At 39.0% G+C, this 20,934-nt stretch overlaps 1 protein-coding gene across 2 annotated transcripts in view; it reads left to right on the top strand.

Annotated features, from left to right (window-relative positions):
* The window catches only part of LOC105746989 (zinc finger protein 705F-like), a 100,167-nt gene that overhangs the window by 13,995 nt on the left and 65,238 nt on the right, over positions 1 to 20,934 (top strand). The window contains exons 1-4 of one of the 2 annotated variants that reach the window (XR_009186278.2): positions 13,804 to 13,905; positions 15,629 to 15,755; positions 16,570 to 16,647; positions 17,159 to 17,250. Coding sequence is in view for 1 of the 2 variants with exons in the window: in XM_071215942.1 (XP_071072043.1) it covers positions 13,903 to 13,905; positions 15,629 to 15,755; positions 16,570 to 16,647 (208 nt within the window). In the remaining variant the exon portion in view is untranslated. Of the gene's footprint in view, positions 1 to 13,803; positions 13,906 to 15,628; positions 15,756 to 16,569; positions 16,648 to 17,158; positions 17,251 to 20,934 lie in introns of those variants that run through there. The other variant, XM_071215942.1, reaches the window with a different exon arrangement.

Raw genomic sequence — 20,934 nt, 5'->3', positions numbered from 1 at the left:
TAGAATCAACTAGACAACAAAACTTCTGGGTCTGTCCATGGCAAAAACCTCATGCAGGACCTTTCAGTTTAGGTCCTCCAGGGAAATCCCTGGGCAACTGGTAAGTACAGAGCTAAGTGGTCTAGAGAGGCCCTGCCACAGATGAGACACAACTTGGGATTTCCCTGAGGGGCGGATGCCATTAGTTATTTCCTGATTTCCTGGCAAGGAGTAAGACCCTGTGAAAGGCTTTTTTCCCACTGGAAAGTTTGAAATTGGAGAATTACAAGGAAATGGGCAGGGAGCTAGGGATAGTCAGGAACCTTTTAATCTTAGTGTTACCAGATTTTGTCTAGGTTCTTGACTATGCTGCAGAAATGAATTTCAAGAGCATATCAGGTGAGTTAGGCTAGTAATTTATTAACATAGGGAGGAAAGAGAAATGGGAGAATATAACAGATCAAACGTCCCAGGTAGAGAGGGAGGGGCTGAAAATTGATAAAACAGGATGATTTACAAGCAGAATATCCATGTCTACATAAAATACCATGACTTTAAAATGCTGTTTGACCTAAAGTAAGGGGGAAATGGAAAGGAGAAATGAGTTTATATGGCTACGAGTTTCTAAAAAAGAGTCTGGAGGCTGGCAGAAGGTTTGCCCTCATGCACAACTGAGCAGAGTCAGAGAGACAGATAAAGCAGATACAACCCCCAGATATTGGTTCCTTTGAGGGCTAAAGAGACCCATGGGAGTTATGGTCATGGCCGATGGGGTTAACTACCAGGGCAGATGGCCCCTCTTTGGAAATGGTGTTTATGTGTGATGAATCTGGACTCAGATGGGATCTCCCTTCATAAGACTTTCATGCTAATGTGCTGGAGGTGCAGTTAATGTTGGGGTTTAAGATATATTTAGGGGATTTGAATCTCTGGACTGACAATGTGATAGCCAGATCCTGAGCCTCAACAGACTCCAGCACCTACAATCTGATTTATTGGACTTACCACACTCAGCTAAGATGGAGGTGAAGAAGGACAACCACCACACCATGGAGCCTAGAGTGATTACAACTGAAAATGGGAGGATTGCATCCAGCATCCAGGTGGAATCTGAGCCTCCTCTTGACATAAAGGTGCAATGGACACAACCAATCCAGTGTCCACATAGAAGAGGTGGCATTGGATTGGGAAAAGTGGACATAATGGACAAAGGGTATGGGGAAAGGCAGGAAGAGATGAGAGGTGGAGGCGTCTTCAGGACATGGAGCTGCCCTGGATGGTGCTTCAGAGGTAATCACCGGACATTGTAAATCCTCACAGGGCCTACATGATGGAATAGAGGAGAGTATGGGCCATGATGTGAACCAATGTATATGAGGTGCAGAGGTGCCCAAAGATGTACTTACCAAATCCAATGGATGTGTCATGATGATGGGAACGAGTGTTGTTGGGGGGGGGGGAGAGGGGGGGTGGGGGGGTGGGGTTGAATGGGACCTCACATATATATTTTTAATGTAATATTATTACAAAGTCAATAAAAAATAAAAAAATTAAAAAAAAAACAAAAAAAAAACAGGATGATTTACAAACTACAATTCCCCATTGTAGGTTATAAATGCCCAGGTTTTACTTGCATGGCCATAATGGCAGGGGAAAAACTGCAAGAGCAGGGCCAGAGGACAGGAATAGGCACGTGGACTGGTACTGGGACATGGTAAAGGCAAGAGTGGGGGTCCAAAGGCAAGAGAGTGAGTTCAAGCAATCAATGCACCTGCTTTTTGAACTATTATTATTATTCCACCTCCTTGCTAATGGCAAGAGAGGGGTTCCAGCTATTGGCTGTTTTGATTGATTACCCCACCCATCAATCTCCTAGGAGGGCATAATGATAAAGTCCTTGGGGAATATCCTTGGCTTGTCTTGGCTTCCAGAGGAAATCTTGTTCTGAATGGCAGAATCTTGTGGAGGGTCTTCAAGCAGCCATCCTGGGGTTACTGATGTCCATGTGGACTTCTTGCCAGTTCCAGATCCATCTTTTGATTCCCTATCTTACTAGCCAGCTCATTCCCCCCTCAGAAAGTTTACACCTTTATTCTTAAAGGGGCGCTGAAGGGAGATGGTCTTTCTTCTGCAGCTACTTCATGCTGATTTGGGGCAGTAGACCCTACCTGACAAGGTGTAAAACCCTCTGGCTGTTTTATCTTGGTTGCAAGAAGACAGATCTGGCATCATGTGTGAAGCTGGAAGAAGTCCTCATATGACTAAAAAGATGTTGATTCTGGAAGCAATAGACTTGATTAGAATTTTGAAAACATATGGTCCCACTGAGAGGATACTGTACCACAAAGTAGAAAAGGCCAGTTGCCTGCAAAGGCTGCATTTTTCTGAAGTTGGTGGAAAACAGTATTTTTCCTTTAGTAATTTCATACTGTTAGTTAGCTCTAGAGAGGGATTTAAATAGATAACAGGGCTTGATATAAATAGCTAATCCCATTTCCTGTGGTAGAGGAGATGAATGAGAAGAGGCATTGCCCTTTTAGTTGTAATATAGGGAGAAATTACAGGAAGTGAAAACAGGCAAGATTTCTTAAAGGGGTGTCTGGTTTGTTCTCCCCCTAGCAATGGGCATTTGGGCTAGAGTTAGAGGGAACAGCTGACTTTGACATAGATGCTACTTAGCGTTTTCTCTTGAAGAGGTATTTCAGGCCATCTAATGACTGGCATTCCTACATCCCATCAGGTGCTTCTGGTAAGCTGGTACTTCCTTGGGCAACTGGTTTCACTCAGGATTAGTGTACAGAGCTGGAAATTCCTTTAACTTTAATAGTTGTGGGAATGATCAGACCTACAGAGTAAAGTTCCTTACATTTTGGCTCTAATTGAGAATGAGGCTTATTTTCTTACCATGTTTTGATGAGAACCTGGTTTCCAGGTCTAGGGTGAAGAAAGATTGCCCATGGGTCATCTCAAAGGGTATAAGATGAAGTGGGACTTAGTCACCTCATTTGCTGTTTCCTTTCTGGAAGGAAAATGCTTAACCCTGGTAAGATGGAATGTGGATATGCCAGTCCTCCCCAGAGTGTGAGTGGTATAGGTTCTGGAATAAGGGTTAGGAGGGAGACCTGGGTTAAGTGTGTTCTCCCATCTGGTGGGGTGAGGACTGAGAGGTCCTTCCCCCAAGTTAATTTGGTGGCTTTTTTTCTTCTTTATTTTCTTTTAAATGTTAAAAAAATATGAGGCCCCCATATACTCCCCATCCCAACCACCCCACCCCTCCCACATAACCTCTTCCATCATCGCAGCACATCCACTGCACCTGGCAAATACATTCTGGAGCACCTGTGGTCCACATTGTAGTCCACACTCTCCCACAGTTCACCCAGTGGGCCAAGGCAGGACACAATGTCCAGCATCCGTCCCTGCAGCACCACCCAGGACAACTCCAAATCCTGAAAATGCTCCAACACCATATCTCTTCCATCTCCCTACCATTAGCAGCCACCGTGGTCACCCTTTCTACATCACTATTACAATTTTTTCTCTTACTAATTACAATAGTTCCCCAGCAGAACACCAGTAAGTCCACTCTAATCCATACTCTATTCCTCCATCCTGTGGTCCTTGGGATGATTATGTCCACTCTCTACATCAAGAGGGGCCTTAGATTCCACATGGATGATGGATGCAGTTCTCCTGCTTGTAGCTGTAGGCACTCTTGGCTCCCTGGTGTGGTGGTTGACCCTTTTCATCTCACTGTCAGCTGGCCAGGGATAAGTCCAACAAACCAGAGGGTAGAAGCTGCAAGTCTGCTGATGCCCAGGGCCTGGCTGTCATGTGGAAAGTCCAGAGATTCAGGTCTCCTGAGTATACACCAACAATTTGGTGGCTTTTTAAATTCAAAGGACTGTTGCCCCCACTGCTTTCAGGCAAAGTGGCCATTCCTTTATCTTATAGGTACGCTCATTAACTATTTAGAAAATAAAGTTTACCAGGACATTTGTCATGTCCAATGTCCCTTTGCATATGACCTAAAATAGAAAAGATATCACTGTAATCATCAGGGATATATCTAGAATAGGATATAGGTACAGTATTTTACCATGAAGACTTTAATTAGCAAGTATTTTTCTTTAGTAGTACAGGAAAAACTACTTTTTCCATTTTTTAAAAAATGATCATTGAAGATTCCCAATGGAATCAAGGTAACTTTTCATTATCACCACTTGAAAATGCACAATGAGGTGACTTCCAGATTGGTTTCCTTGCTATGAAGTTACTTTCTGCCATTAATATCAATTTAGGTTTCTAGTTAATAATGGTTTCTTGGAACTACCCATTTAAATGCTGCAGTTTAGAAGATGCTTTTACAAACTCTTTATGATTGACCACAACCACATAGACTGGTTAATTTACCTTAGATTACAATTAGCAACCAATGGAATTTACTTTATGCATTTAAATAACCATATAGAAAGGCAAGGGATGAGGCTAGGCTTAAAGCGGCCATAAAGAAAGGTAAGGCCAGTTTAGAATTTACACTTACAATAGTAGGTTCATGCTAAACCTACCCATTTATAAATTCAGTTATTATCTTTCTGTTTCATTATATAAAGGCATCTATAAATGATCTTAACTCTTAGGTACAGTTTCTAGTAAGTTTTCACTTTAAGTGAATTGGGTACCCTTATTAACTAAGATACAAGAATTTTATTTGTAACAATTTTGTCAAGTTTCTCTGCTTTTCTATCATTTGAATCAATTCCACTTGTGATTTATACATTAAATCCACTCACAAAACAATAGTAACATTTAAAGAAGAGAGAATTTTATACCTTTAACATTTCTAGGGACTTTTTTATTTTAATTGATGGCACATGATTTTTCTTATTTTCTAGGAGAGGTTTAGTAACTGGTCTGGATCTTGATCTCTATTCACACCTTTTATAAGCACAACCAAGTTTAATGGACATTTGAGGTGTGGTTTCTCATTTCTCTAAGGGGACATGACATAAGGTTTCTGGGCCTCAGAACATCTGTCCTCTTTCCTTACACTGGCTTAACTGGAATTCAGGGTTTCATAGAGAGGCTGCTCTTGGCTATACTATGGCCATGTGGACCAGTAATAGGCAAATTTTCCTAATTCTTGAGAAGATATGCCTATGGGGAGTTTGCTGTTATGCTAGAGGCTGTGCCCATTATTCTAGGAAGAATGAAGAAGCACTTTTTAGTCAACTGATCTGGTGTCCCAGAATCCTAGTCTGACTGAAACATTTACCACATCACATAATTTGGAACTGATGCTCTATTCTCAGCATCCTGAGAATTTAAATTTTCAGAGCTTGGCCTACAGGCATCCCTGTGAGTGACCTAGTTCCTGGGAAATGTCTTAGTAAATTACAGAGATCAGACCAGTGCACCCAAGCTGAATTTGTGGGAGGCATTCTGAGCATTTACCCCAAATCAAATCTCCTGAGATAAGTCTCAGGGGATATTTGGCTGCCCACAGAATGGAAGGCCCAAGGAATGGGGACCATTCAGAGTTTACTGCTCTGGTTCTCAGCACCCTTAACATTTCAGGGTCCAAGACTGACTGCACCGTTACCCAAACAGAAGTGCCTGAAACCTCAGGGGATGTTTGACTGCTCTCTCAATTAAAGCACCCAAGCCTTCAAGTCTTGGGAGACATTCAGAGTTACCTCTCTGGTTCCTGCCACCCCGGAAATCAGAGACCCTGCCACTGGGTGTTTCCAGGGCCTTTCTGGACTTGGGAGGCAGGCCAGATAGATCTCAGGGTTGAACAGATTTCAACCTAAAGCTGCCAAACCAAATATTACTTCTCCTTGGAAAAGGGACAAAAAGCTTCTTCCTATTCTTCCAGAGGTCTTAGACACAATCCTAGTCTTACGACTTAACTATCTGATAGTTTCACAGAGCAGCCATCAAAAGGTCATTAAGTAATTAGAGCTCAATTTTTAGCTAACAGGCCTTGGGGCCCTGAGGCAGTCTCTTCCTTGCTAGCAAAGGCATTTTCAGTTTTATAGGTTTTAAGACATTGCAGAGCAATTTGACATGAACCTATAATGAGAAATTTGAGACAGTGGCCATGAGAGTTGTTGAAGGAAGAAGAGGTGTGATGTGGAGGTATTTTGGGGACTTGGAACTGTCCTGAATGATATTGCAGGGACAGATGCAGGAAATTATATATCCTGCCATAACCCATTGGATGGACTGGTGGAGAGTGGTAAACTACAATGTAAACTAAAATCCATGTGATGCAGCAGTGCTCCAAAATGTATTCACCAAATGCAATGAATGTATCACCATGATGAAAGAGGATGTTGACTTGGGAGAAGTGGGGGGTGAGAGGTGGGGAGTGGGGTATATGGGAACATCATATTTTATAATGTAACATTTTTTGTGATCTGTGTATCTTTGAAAAAAAGACTATTAAATAAAAATTAAAAAAAAAAAGTTGGAAAGTAAAAACATGGGTAAAAATTATGCAAGGGTATCCTGGCCTGTGAGTGCCTAGGGAAGGGGAATTCCTGTGACATCCATCTTTGACCCTGCCCACCACCTTCCTAGAAAGTCGGGTCTACAAAGGTATGATCCTGTGAAACCTCTGGCTCTCAGGCTCTCCATCACTGCCATGCACCCTCTTGGGGAGAGGGAGGAGAACAATGGTCACCAGTCGCAAGGGTAGAGCTGATGGCTGCTAAAAGGGCTTGAAAGAGTGGCACAGTAAGGCCCTGCTCTGCATCCCAACCCTCCCTGCTGGGGTCAGATGTCTTAAGCCTGGTTGTGCTGCATGGATGTAGAAAGTTCCCGTGTCCTGACCACTTCCTTCCCGTGATTACTTCCTGTGGGGGCTCATAGGCCATTTAAAATGGAGAAATAAAGAAAAGCATTAAACAGGCTGTAGGCCAGTTTTACTCACCAATAACCTCCTGGCTGTGGCTCAACAAATACATTACTGGATTTTGTCTAGATTCTTCTTGACTATGCTGCAGAAATGAATTTCAAGAGCACATTCGGTGAGTTAGACCAGTAATTTATTAAGGTAGGGAGGGAAGAGAAATGTGAGAAAATAACAGATCATAGGTCCCTGATAGAGAGGAAGGGGCTGAAAAGTGATAAAGCGGGCTGATTTACAGACTACAGTTACCCATTAAAGATTATAAATGCCCAGATTTTACTTGCATGGACATCATGGCAGAAGAAAAATGGTGAGAACAGGGCACAGAGGGCAGGAACAGGCACACAGACCAGCACCAGGACTGACACTGGGAAATGGTGAAGGCAAGAGCAGGGTCCAAAGGCAAGAGAGTGAGTTCAGGACTTGTGCCTGCTTTTGAACCGTTAATAATTTGACCCTTTTGCTAATGGCTGGGGAGAAGTTCCTGCTGTTTTGATTAATTACCTCACCCATCAATCCCTCAGATGGTCCCAATGATAAAGTCCTTGGGGAATACCTGTGGCTTCTCCTGGTTTCCAGAGGAAATTTTGTTCTGAATGGCAGAATTTTGGCGGGGCGGGGTCTTCCAGCAGCCATCTTGGTGTTACTAATGTCCATGTGGCCTTCTTGCCAGGTTCCAGATCCATCTATTGAGTCCCTATCTTACTAACCAGCTTCATTAGTGTATTCCTTCATTCCTGTAAGGAGACATGGCCATGTGTTTTCTGGCATTGAGGTCTTTTGTCTGCTCCTTTCTCCTTCACAGGTTTAACTGGAATTCAGAGTTCCATACAGAGCACATTCAACCACTCTGTGGCCATGTATTGAGGCTGGAAAAGACTAGCCTCTTTTAAGAGTAGGAGTATGTATATCATCCCCATTTAAGAGTTGCACATTATCTTAGGGAACATTTAAGTGCATTTATCAATCTGGATAGCATCCCACCACTAGACCTGGTTGAATGGATTGCTCACTGAGCCAGTGTCCTGGAATCAGAGCCCTGTTCACTAACCCCCTGTTCTGTAGATCAGGAGCCTTATGTCTCTAGGTGTCACCAGAGCCTAAGAGGTTTTGGGGGCATCTGGCTTTGGTTCTCAGACCAGATACCCAAGCAGGACTGACCCTAGGAAAGGGGGTGGCTAGGGACTTTTAAATGCTTTTTCTTACATTTCAGAGGCCTAATGAGCTGGCTATGAGTGAGCTCACCTCATAAATGCCCTGAGGGGCTGTTGTTCTGAACTAGAGACTTATTGTCCTTGACTTTCCAGCAAACAGTCTCAAGGATCCCCCCTCCTCCTGGACAATCTCTGGACCTCCCCATGGTGGAGAAGGAGCAAAGCCTCAGGGCATTGCTGAGAGTGGGGTTCCTTCCTCACTAAAAAATGAACCTCAGGTTGGTTGTCCTCTCTTCCAGTCCAGCAACTGAGGACTGAGGATAGGGGCTCCCACCTTGAGTGCTGATGTTACTGTAAAGCAACAATTTATGAGAAAAACCAGTTTCCCTGAGGCTTCAGTGACCTCAGTGAGTATATATTGGAATTAATGTTTTTCATCCAAGGTCTATCAAAATCAAAATGGAAAACAAGCAAAGCTCTGAAGTAAAGGAAATTATAAATTATATTTTAAAACATTAGGAAAAAATTGGTTACAAGGTGAAAAAAGGAACAGAATATTTGTGCAAAATTACATGGTCACAGTGCACATCAGATTAATTAAAAATAGCTTTCAAAAATCTTTCAAATGCTATTTTTGTAATAACAAATGTAAACATTTGTAAAAGAATAAAAGTTAAAAAAATTAGTGAGCTATATTTTTGTCTAACTCTAACTTTATTTGTGTCTATTTATCTCAGTGTATATCTTTGTATATTGGGATGGTAATATCAAATTAACAAATGAAAATTTTTGAAAGAGCTCTATTCAAATTTTAAAATTAAATATTTTTACTTATATATATAAGTATTCCTGGAGCTCAGAATAGGCTAAGCAGAATGGAAAGATCATGTAAAAATCTCAATATAGAAACTGCTGGGAAAGGAAAATAGTTTTTCCTAAGCTCTTTGACCTACCCAACCCCCAGGCCTCCTCTTTGCAAGAGCTCTGAGGGAGAGGTGCTAGATGTAACAGATAAAAATTATCTTCTATGCTGGTGAATTAAAAATCATAGTTTGCCCTGTAGTTACCTAATTTAAACCTTTTAATAGACTTAAAATTAAGGGTGGTTAATATATCTATTACCGGGAAGTGGATTTGACTCAACTGATAGAGCGTCTGTCTACCATATAGGAGGTCCAGGGTTTGAACCCTGGGCCTCCTGACCCGTGTGGTGAGCTGGCCCACACACAGTGCACAGTGCTGATGTGTGCAAGGAGTGCCATGCCATGCATGGGGCTCCCCCGCACAAGGAGTGCGCCCCATAAGGAGAGCCGCCCAGTACAAAAAAAGTGCAGCCTGCCCAGGGTGGCACTGCTCACAGAGAGAGCTGACACTGCAAGATAACACAACAAAAAGAGACACAGATTCCCAGTGCTGCTGAGAAGAATGTAAGCAGACACAGAACACACAATGAAGGGACACAGAGAGAAGATGAGGGGAGGGGAAGGGGATAGAAATAAATAAAAATCTTAAAAATTACATAAAAGATATTACATAAAAAAATTACATAAAAAGATAATTTTTATTCTATTTGAAATCTTCAGTCTTCATAAAATAATGGAGAAAGTAGTTTTTCCTGTGCTGCTTAAGTAAAATACTTGTTAATTAATGGAATCATGGTAAGGTATAAAAGTAAAAAAAGCAAAGTACTAAAATAGTTAAGTTCATTTGATATGTTATACATTGCTTTGGAAATATTTAGAAAGTCTATGAAAATTTAAGAAATAGACTTCAACATTGTGAAACTCTCTTTTACATTCAAACCAGTCCTTCAAACACTGCATTTTGTCTTTCAATTGAGTTATTGGCTGGGTTGGTCACTGATCACTAAAACAATAAATGTTTTTACTACCTCTCTGGTTATGCTTCTAAAATGGATGGAGAGTACATTGCAGTTTCAGACACCTCAGGAGCTTGCAATGGCTCAGTATGTCCAGATATGCAATGGACATTGCCCAAAGACAGACTCTGTTTCATAGAGCTTGAAGGGCACTATGTACCAGGCCAGTGAAACAGTGGAGCCTTACCTTCCTGGTTTCTATAGGATCAACTGTGCTGCAGCATGCTGTGTGAAGGACATACCAAGTGCATCAACAGTTAACCAGAGTACTGTGAGTAGAACTTACCACAATTGGCATATATGGTATTACAAACATGGAGCTTAATTAATTGTAGCTCAACAGTAGAATTATGCATTAATTAGTGCATTGGTTAGTATTAAATCCTGTACCTATATCTCTCCTATTCTAGATCTATAGCTGATGATTATGGTGATTTTTTTTTTCTATTCTATATCATATACAGAGGGTTATTGAACATGTTGAAAGTCCTAGAAAATTTAATTTATTTTCTAAGTAATTAATGAATGTGCCTATAAGACAAAAGAATGGCTCTCATAAGTACTTTATTTTGCTTGCCATATGCCTATCTTGTTGTTGCCTACACTGTCATTGTGAGTTTATGTCTAGGGCAGTGCCTCTATACCTTTCCTGGCTATCCAAAGCATAATCAGTGTTTTGGGTAATTAGCAATTTATACCCACACCCAGTAGATCTGCCACCACCTCTCCCTGGAGTTAACCAACAGAATAGAAGGAACTAGCCATGCTTAGAAGTCCTAAGACAGCAAACTATCTTGCTGCAGTGGTACTGCAAAATCACAGAGCTCTAAACATGCTAACAGCACCACGGGAGGGACATACCTGTTTTTCAAGGAAAAATGCTGTTTCTATGTAAATTGCTCTGGAATAGTCCTAGACAGCATTCAAAACCTGCAAGATGAAGTCCACCAACTTCATTAGGAGGCAGCCCCTGGAGGCATCTGGATTTTCTAGTATGTCATAGCTGACACCCTTTTGGAGCCCACTTACCACCATCTTCTTTATCCTTTTGATGGGGTCATGTATCTTCAAAATTATAACCAAGTTTATTTCTTTCAGAATCAGTGCCTTCCAGAACAAGGTATTAGTCACATGGGGATTTTAGGCAGTTCCAACCACAGTGTTGGACCCATCTTTCCTTGACCTCAGTAGAATAGTCAAAGATGTTTATGCTGTGTCAGGTAGGGACTACTGCCCTAACCAGCAGGAAGTAACTACTGAAGGACTGTTGCCTTTCAGCACTCCCTTAAGAATAAGGGCATGAACTCTCTGAGGGGGACCTGAGGCAGAATAGCCAGGAAAACAAAGAGAAGATGAGCCGCAACATGGCCAACAGAGAACATTGCTGCAAAGGCCTCACTGACTCTCACTGAGAGTTTAAATGTGAGGTCCCAGTTTCTCTTTGCAGGATCTCGCCTTGGCTTTGGAGATTCTAAATAGGCCTCAGCATTGGCCCCCACCATTGGTAGGGCAACTTGTAACAGCTGGGGCCTTTCCCCTTACCATTAGCAATGGGGAAGAATAATTAATAGTTTAAAAAGTAGTCACACAAGCCAGAGCTCACTCTGTCTGCTTGGAGGAGCCCACATCCATTCTTCGTGCATATTTCCATCCTTCTCTCCTACTTCTCAGCAAGCTCTGTTCTTTCCCCGATTCCCAATACTTTTTACTGGCCTAACCAAAAAAAATGTTAAAACCCAACTTAATCATAGGAAAATCAACAATGAAATGTAATCATTTCTTTTGGGAACCCCTAATACTTTAAAGTTTGAAGGTAGATCTGACATAACAAGATAGTCTTTCCCTTGCTTGATAGTAAAATATACATATTCTAGAACAGTTTAAAATTCCCCCTTATAATTTTTCAGCACAAATATTTCTTTATATAGAGTTACATAGATGATTGAGAAAATAATGGTAGATTTCAGTTCCTTTTAGATATACAGATTAGTAAGAAGCTTTTTGCTATAGGTGCTTTAGAATATGTGGCAGTTTGATATTGCTTATGAATTCCAAAAATAGATACTGGATTACGTTTGTAAATTGGTCTGTCCCTCCAAGCATATTAGATTATATTGGATTCAGAGTTTTCACTTTCACTTGGTTAAATAATGATTAAGTGTTTGTTGGGCCACTTCAGTAGGATGTTGCATCCCCACCCCCTTGGTGGGTGGGTGCTCACAAAGAAACTAAACCATGGAGAAGGGAGGTTGGATTCTTAATGCTGGAGGCCTGAGAAGTAAGCACACAGAGGAGCAGAGCAGCTGAGCCAAGAGAGAATCAAGCCCTGGAGAGAGAAACAGAGCTGTTCACCCGATAGTCTACAGCTGGCCTTTTGGAGACAGCAGGGCAGCTGAGCCTGGATAGAAACAAGCTCTGGGAAGAAAGGAACCCAGGAAGCCTGAACTCTTGGTAGACATCAACAGACTTCGGTGGGGGAAGTAACATGTATTATGGCCTGGTAACTGTAAGGTTCTACCCCAAATAAATACCATTTATAAAAAGCAACAGATTTCTGGTATTTTGCATGAGCGTCCCTTTGGCTGACTAATAGAGTTCTTACCCAGGACAACAAAAATCAATGAAGGTGTTAGGTATCAGGTATCTTTGAAAAAAAAAAAACAAAAAAAACCCAGGAAGATTTGTTTTGGGGTTCTAGAAGGAAGTGATTGCCACAAGTTGTGCCTTGAGTATATTTATCTTAACTAACATTGGGATTAATCAAGATGTGTCTTTTGAATTATAAAATGGATGATGTTATTCCTACATAAAAAGATAGTTTGCTATCAAAATGGTGGTTTTTCTAGAGAGAAAGTACCTCTGAACTTCACATGTGGTGAAAGCAGCTTCATTAAGATTTGGATTCCTTGCATTCTCAGTCCATTTGGGTTCTCAAGAATAAGAGAGAGAATTTTAACCAGGAGGGAGAGTCCTCATTTATTTTGTAAATGATTTACTTTTAAATCAAAATGTATTTTTAATTGACTGCAGGCAGTTTAACCTGCAGCTGTGGTCAGATTAACTTATTGCTGATATACAGTATTTCTGGATTTATAATTATTTGTTCATTTTCGAAGGGAAACTCATTCAATATATTACCATTCAAGGAAGGGTTTCATGCAGTTAGACCTGGGGGGAGAGACCAACATATGGACAAGTAAACAAATGATTGTACAGTGAAAAATTAATGAGTGACCCAAAGGAATAGTAGAGTTGTAAAATAGGCTATAAGAAGGGCAAAGGATATTTTAGGTTGGGGCTCAGCGATGAGATCTCTGAGGAAATAATGAAACAGAGACTAATGGAACATGAGCATGGTGTGGGAAATTGAGGGGATTTCCATGGAAATGAAGGATGGTAATAGTGTTCAGTGTTGAAATAATAGCTGACGTGACTGTATTTGTGTGTTTCTGAGTAATGATTTCTTATTCAGTCCTTGGATGCTGAACATCTTGGGCTAATTATTTTGTACGATTCATGGATTTTCATATAATCATATCTTTATTAGAAAGGACAAAACTTCCAGCCTCTTGATCCTGGGAAAGAAGAGCCCTCCCATTATTTTTCTTGAAGACATCTCATATTCTTTTTGTTGTTTGCGCTGGGAATACTTCTAGGTGAAAGGTGTGGCGTTCATGACAAGTGGGCCTGAAAATTTTGTTCAAGACTTGAATCTTCAGACTCCTTTCTCCATCTTAGCTTTGCTCACCTTATTCTTGTCTGGTTGTGGGTGAAAATCCTGAAGAAGATAGATGCCAGCTAAGGTATTGACAATGCAATCACATGTAAGTTGAGAATTCTTCTTCAATCTGAAATTGCACCTCTTTTGCCAGCAGATGGGAAGATTTCTCCTATTGGTATGGATATTCCAAGAAGTGTATTCAGTAACTATTCAAGGATCTGAACTTAAGTTTTTATAGGACTCTTTAATAATTATGGTAAGTTAGGTTCTGATCACTGAGTAATCTTCCAAGGTAATTGCAATAGTTGATTAAAGCTTCCATAAAGGCTGTGTATCCTCTGAGAAGATGACATGTTTTCTTTTTCTCATCCATCCCTTCGCTCATTGGGTAAATAATGAATTCATGGATCATGTAAGTGCTTGAGATTGGCCTGGACATATGATGAACAATGGTGACTGAGATGTGTAAGAAGAGATTTTTACAGTCAGAAGGGAGTCTATATTTTCAGCTGTGCATTCAGTCAATCCAACATTATAGGTACTGGAGTATAGGGGGAGGCATATTTGCCAGAAGCACATGAAAATTTTAGTTAATTGAAGAAAATGAGGAGTAATAGATTTATTTTCCTTAACTTCATTTTTTAAAAAGATTTGAAGGTATATATTTGCACATTTTATAGTACTTTTTAAAAAGATTTTTAAAATTTATTAGCAGTCCTTGTTTGTGCTAATTGTCTGCTCTCTGTGTCTGTTCATTGTGTGCTTATCAACTTTTTAAGTGGAACCAGGAACTGAACCCAGGACCTCCCATTTGGGAAAGAGGCACTATGCCACCCAATTATGTTAGCACCCTGTCTTGCTAATCTTCTTTAGGGGGCATGGGGAACTGAACCCAGTAACTCCTGTGTGGTAGGTGGGCACCCAACTTCTTGAGCTACATCTACTTCCCTTTAAATAAATTTTTTAAAAGAAAAAACTTCCCCTAACCACTGTTGCTCAGATTTCCCAACTTCAATTTTCTGAATCAAATTTATTCATTTTTTTCCCCTTCATTGTGGCTGTGGGTTCAGGATCTGTATAATAGGTAGAATAAAATTTATGTCTCTGAAAATTTTTGAAAATTTGTAGATTATTTTAATCTTTCACAGACAGATGAGATAAAGATCACAGTGAGATAATAAAAACTCATGTTTGCATAACACAAAAATGGTTGAGATTTGGCAGTCTAATACACAGATTGGTCAGTCTAAGACCATGTATCAGCACAACTGTCTCAGGAGTCCCTGGCTTGTGACCCTGCCGCATCTGTATTTATGCATTGCAATGGATACCTGAGTTACATTATACTGAGGAAAACAGTACTTACCTGATTTGAAACCTATTCAGTTTTGCAGAATTCTGGATATTTCTTCAAGGTTCCTTGCTATTTGAATGAATAATTGAACTGTGAAGTGAATTTAGATAGAAAGTAATTACATATTAACTTGCATTTATCAAAATGTATAACATATTCTTAAATGATTTTATAACCAAGAGGAAAGTGAGCTCATCTGTACAGGGGAATAATCTAACTGTACTCATTTTTTAAAATGATGTATTATGGATATTGCTTGCATTTCAGTAAATCTGTAGATTTACTTAAAATTTTAGGGAAATTTTGAGTTATGAGTATTCTAATGAAAACTTTATAATCAGCAGAAAGAAGACATAATAACAAGTTTATTGTGATATTGCCATGTGTATTTCACACCCCCATCATGTGATTTTCTTTTACAATGGGGTGTTATGTATTCAGAGTGTGTTTGTGTCTGTGAAAGGCAGATGGCAATTCAGCATTGATAACAATGTTACTGGATCCCCATACACATTTTGAGTTTTTCATACAGTTTCTGCTTCTTTAATGCTGTTATTTTGTACACCACACTCATGACATAGGTAAGGATAGTCCTGTGTGAACACAAATTTCTGTGATTTTTTAGGAGTTAGTGACCTTCAACGATGTGGCTGTAGACTCCACCGAGGAAGAGTGGGACCTGTTAGACACATCCCAAAGAAAGCTGTTTAAAGAAGTGATGCTGGAGAATATCAATAACCTGGTTTCAGTAGGTGAGACTCTCAAAATTAATCTACCTTCTATATCTGTCTATCTCTTATCTACCTACCATCTATCTAACCTTTCTATGTTAGAAAGTCATATTCCATTTCATATTCCATTTGTATGTTCAAATACCTAAATCAGCTTCTCTGTATATTAAGATATTTTTCTCTATTTTCATATTTTATAATTTTAATATATTTATAATTGTTTTATAAAAAATAACACTCCCTAAATGAATTTGTTTCCTAATTTTTTCAAAAACAAACATCTAGTCCACCCCAATAGAAATTAGTCTTCTTGACCACAACTTAATGTCTTTCTTGAATCTCAATTTCTTATACTTAGGGCTGAGATCTCAGTAAATACTTTTTAAATAGATAAATAATTGTGCCAAAATAAGTATACTCTTCCAAGGGCTATGCTGTGTTTCAGAACACAGTAGTAAAAACACTCCGTATATCGTTTTCCATATAGAATTTAGACCTTTCTGGTGGAATTTATGTTAATTAAGCTATTTTTGAACATAATATTCAGTCATTTTGGAAACAAATTTTGTCCCATTTAGAATTTAGACAATTCTGCAGTCTCTCTTTATACTAGTGCATGGCTAACAACAACCACCAGTGGTCCTCATTGAAATGGGCAAAGGTCAAGAGTTTCCATTTCTGTTGAAATATTATCAGTGATCTGAGTTCAAGGGATTGTTGCATTGCTGACATTCACTGCTTACCTTATTCTTTGGTAATCTGCCATGTACATCATGATTATGCTCTGTTGCTATCATAACTCAAAATCCAGGTAACTTTTTTTTATACAAAATAGGATATCAAGATGAGCTTTTCCAGCTGGAACAAGAAGTGTGGAAAGAAGGAGTATATCTTCCTCAATACCTGAATCCAGGTGAGCTCTAAGGACCTGTGCATCAGCAGAGGGGTCTCATGATATAGTATGTGCTTGAATATTTTAACTTCAGAATTTAAGTGAGTTATGATTTCTCAAGTTTTCCTTATATGAGTTATGATTTTTAAAATGTAGCTAAGGATTTTGGGGAATCATATTGTTTATTCCATATACTTCTCAAGCTTTATAAAGTTTCATTGGCATTGGCAAAGGAATATTTCATTTGTTATTGCAGTTAACCTTCCTGGTCCTCTTCCTGGAAGATTTTTCCTTCTTTTTTTCCTCCCTGACATTCCACCTTCTTTTTTCTCATATTCCATGCCCAAAAATCTTTTCTGATTGTAATGTCCTATTATGTTTTCTTATCCCTAAAATAGTCATTTATTTGATATTATTTTCCCAGCTAATTGTGAATGTGGGAAACATACTGAAAGGGATACTTGGAACTTTCCAAACTTTATCCCCCAAATGCTATTCTAAAAATTTATTCTTTTTTCCCCAACTACTACAGGGAGGAAAAGTGCCTTTAAAACCTGGGAAATGATAGAAATGATATTCGGCCAACCTACCTGTAGGAAAGACACTTGTAAAGTCATGTCATTGGTAAGCTTAATTTGGTGAATCCTAGTATTCCAAATAGATACCTAGGGAGATACCTAGGGATGGAATGAATTAGGAATTCAGTAAAATCCTGAAATTGTAATTAATGTTGGGATTAAGTGCTAATCCAGCAAAAATCTGTAACAGTTTGAATTTAGGTAAAAATTAACCTAAACTCAAACTCTAACCTGAGTTCTCATAAAAAACATTGTATAAACCAGTTTAGCATATGCAACCTTTGAAACACCATGAATCTCAAAATTGATCAGATACCTCTGCAAGGAATTTGTTATAATAGAGAAAATATGTATGTATGGAGAACAATGTGTATATGAAACAAACATGGCAAATATTTTAATTGGAGACATCACTAGTGGATTAGTCCAGGTTTCATATTAGGGAAATGAAGAAATTCATGTAAATGCACAAATGTTTTACAGTTTCTCATCTAATTCCCTACAGCAGAGATCTCACACCCAAAAGAATTCCTTTAAATGTAATTATTTGCAAGAAGATTCCTCTCACACATCAACAGTGAACCAATATGCATTAATTCACATGACAAAGAAATTCTATTTCAGGAAACCACCTGCAACAGTCCTCAGTGACTTTTCATATTTTAAACAACATAAGCACCTTCACCCTAGAAGTAAACCATATGAATGCTACCAAAGTGCTAAAAATTATATGCAGTGCTCTGACCTGAGAGAATACAGTGGAACTCCTGTTGGAGAGAAAACCCATGAATGCCAACTATGTGGGAAAGCATTCACTACATCCTCTTCCCTTAAACAACATGAGAGATGTCACACTGGAGAAAAACCACATGAATGTCATCTTTGTGGGAAAGCATTCAGTCGACATTCTCTTCTTCAACGACATGAGAAAACTCACACTGGAGAGAAACCTCATGAATGTCATTTATGTGGGAAAGCTTTCAGTCAACATTCTCATCTTCAACAACATGAAAAAACTCACACTGGAGAGAAGCCCTATGAATGTCATCTTTGTGGGAAAGCTTTCAGCCAACATTTCCATCTTAAACAACATGAGAGAACTCACACTGGAGAGAGACCCCATCAGTGCCATCTATGTGGGAAAGCCTTCACTACATCCTCTTACCTTAAGCAACATGAGAGATGTCACACTGGAGAAAAACCACATGAATGTCATCTATGTGAGAAAACCTTTAGTCATTATTCTTCCCTTAAATATCATGAGAGAACTCACACTAGAGAGAAACCCTATGAATGTCATCTATGTGGGAAAGCATTCCGTCAACATTCCAATCTTCAAAAACATAAGAGAACTCACACTGGAGAAAAGCCCTATGAATGTCATCTGTGTGGGAAAGCCTTCATTCAGTCATCATCCCTAAAACAACATGAAAGAACTCACACTGGAGAGAAACCCCATGAATGTCATCTATGTGGGAAAGCTTTCAGTCAACATGCCTATCTTCAACAACGTGCGAGAACTCACACTGGAGAGAAACCCTATGAATGTTTTCTATATAGGAAACCTTTTACCTGTAGTTCTGCTTTCCGGAAACATGAAAGAACTCATGTTGGACAGAAACCATAATGTCATATATATGGGAAAACCTTAATGTTTCTAGCCTTAGACAACAGGAGATTACTCCAACTGTAGAGAATCCCTATGAATGCCAAAAGTTTGAGAAAGCCATCAGTCAGTATTCTTACTTTAAATATAAAAACTCACACTATAAGGTTTTGGATATGAAGGGGCTCCATCCATAGATTTAACCTTTAAACACACCAAAGAACTAATGTAGTGAAGAAACACTCTTTTAAATCCATTCAGAAGTTCCTATAGTCATCCATACTCTTTCAAATAATCTAGTGACATTCATACAGGTGAGAATCCATATACATATACAAACCCCTCAGTAGATAGATATACAGTGTGAGAGAACACATAATGTAAATATAATCAAATTGGAGAGGACTTTTTACCACTCTGATAAGCTAACCAGAGAAACCACATGTGAGGAAGTCTACACCTGTATTCAGTGTGGTATTGATTATATTAATTCCTAATTTATCCTTTAAATTAAATGAGTGAATTCCATGATAGTGAAACACTGGGCCTGTAATCACTGTGCACTATCATTCAGTCAAACTAAGCCTTAGTGTGCTAAAGGAAACTCAGTTTAAGAATAACCACATGAGAGGGTTGGGGGTGTGTATGGGGACCTCATATTTTTTTAATGTAACAGTAAAAAAATAAAGAAAAAAAGAAAGAAAAAGAATAACCACAAAACAAATAAGAAGGAGAAGTCTCTATTAGGAAGATGAAACCCCTTGAGGGATTTCCAGAAAATTCATGGTGGAGAATGCAGTCATAGAAAAATCATGGGAAATCATTTATTCAGAGATTGGGGAGAATGTGTGCATTAGTAATTGTGTTTTTGTGATGGATATTGTTTCAGAGATTTGGACAAATAGTGGGTATCTGACTGCTGATTTTATGGATATCAACAGTGGAAAATTATAGCTTTGGGGATAGGAGGATATGTGAAGTCATTGATTTTTAGAGTCTTTCCCAAATAAATGAATACAACTTTCTGGGTGCCTTTCCTGGGAAAGGGATTAAATATCTGAAGGGGGGAAACTTATATGATCACTATGTTCCTAATATTAGAGGAAACAATGCTTCATCTCAGTAACTAGAATCTTTATTAGTGGGTGTGAGAATCATGCACACAGTAGTTCAGTGTGCCAGGCAGAGGTCCAGATCATTCCCACTGCCCCTCTCTAATGTTGCAGTAGGAAGTATCCAGGCAAAATGCCCCACAACAATCATCTTAATAATCAAATATCTAGTAGATTCCAAAACCCTAAATGCCCATAGGCAATGCCGTTATGATGGTTGACATGTGGAAATCCTGTCCTTGACATTAATTAATAAAAAAGTTAAGATCCTGAGCATGCAAATATTGAAAACTTACAGCTAAGTATTAAAAAAAAGATCAATTTTATTGATACATATTAGTAAAGCATACCATCCATCTGAAGTGGTATTTGTCATACATAGTTGTGTTTTCATCACTTCAATCATTATTAGAGCTTTTTCATTTTTCAATTATAATAAACGGACAAAGAAAAAATTCATCATCTCTCAATCTCTCTATTCTCCCCTTTCTGTAATTTCTGGCTATTCTTGCATATTTATTTATTTTAAAGCAGTTTCATTGAGATATATTCACATACCATACAACCTATCCTATGTGTGTAATCAATAGGTCTTAGTATAATCGCAAATTTATGCTTCATTGCCAAAAACGTTTTAGAGCATTTTCAAAAAAATACACTCCACACCCCTTATCACCCTCACAGCTCTCTATCCTTCCACAGCCCTACAAAACTAATCTAATTTCATCTTTATAAATTGGCTTATATTTACATATTAAATAATTAGAATCATACAATTTTGAGTTTATTTTTCCATGTCTTATGAAATAAAGGTCTACCTATTTTTTACTCATGGTGGTCAATTTTTCCCAGCACCATTTGTTAAAGAGACAATTCTTTCCAGATTGAGAGGTCTTTTCCATCTTGTCAATAATAGGTTGGCCAGAAATGTGAGGATTGAATTCTCAGTTCTCAAATCTATTTCATTGTTCTATATGTCTATCATTGCAATTGCTGGGTCTTTTAAGATTGG

This window comes from Dasypus novemcinctus, chromosome 6, assembly GCF_030445035.2.
Source record: "Dasypus novemcinctus isolate mDasNov1 chromosome 6, mDasNov1.1.hap2, whole genome shotgun sequence".
Lineage (NCBI taxonomy): Eukaryota > Metazoa > Chordata > Mammalia > Cingulata > Dasypodidae > Dasypus > Dasypus novemcinctus.
The sequence above is the reverse complement of the archived record's forward strand: the minus strand, read 5'-3'. Positions and strand labels throughout refer to the sequence as shown.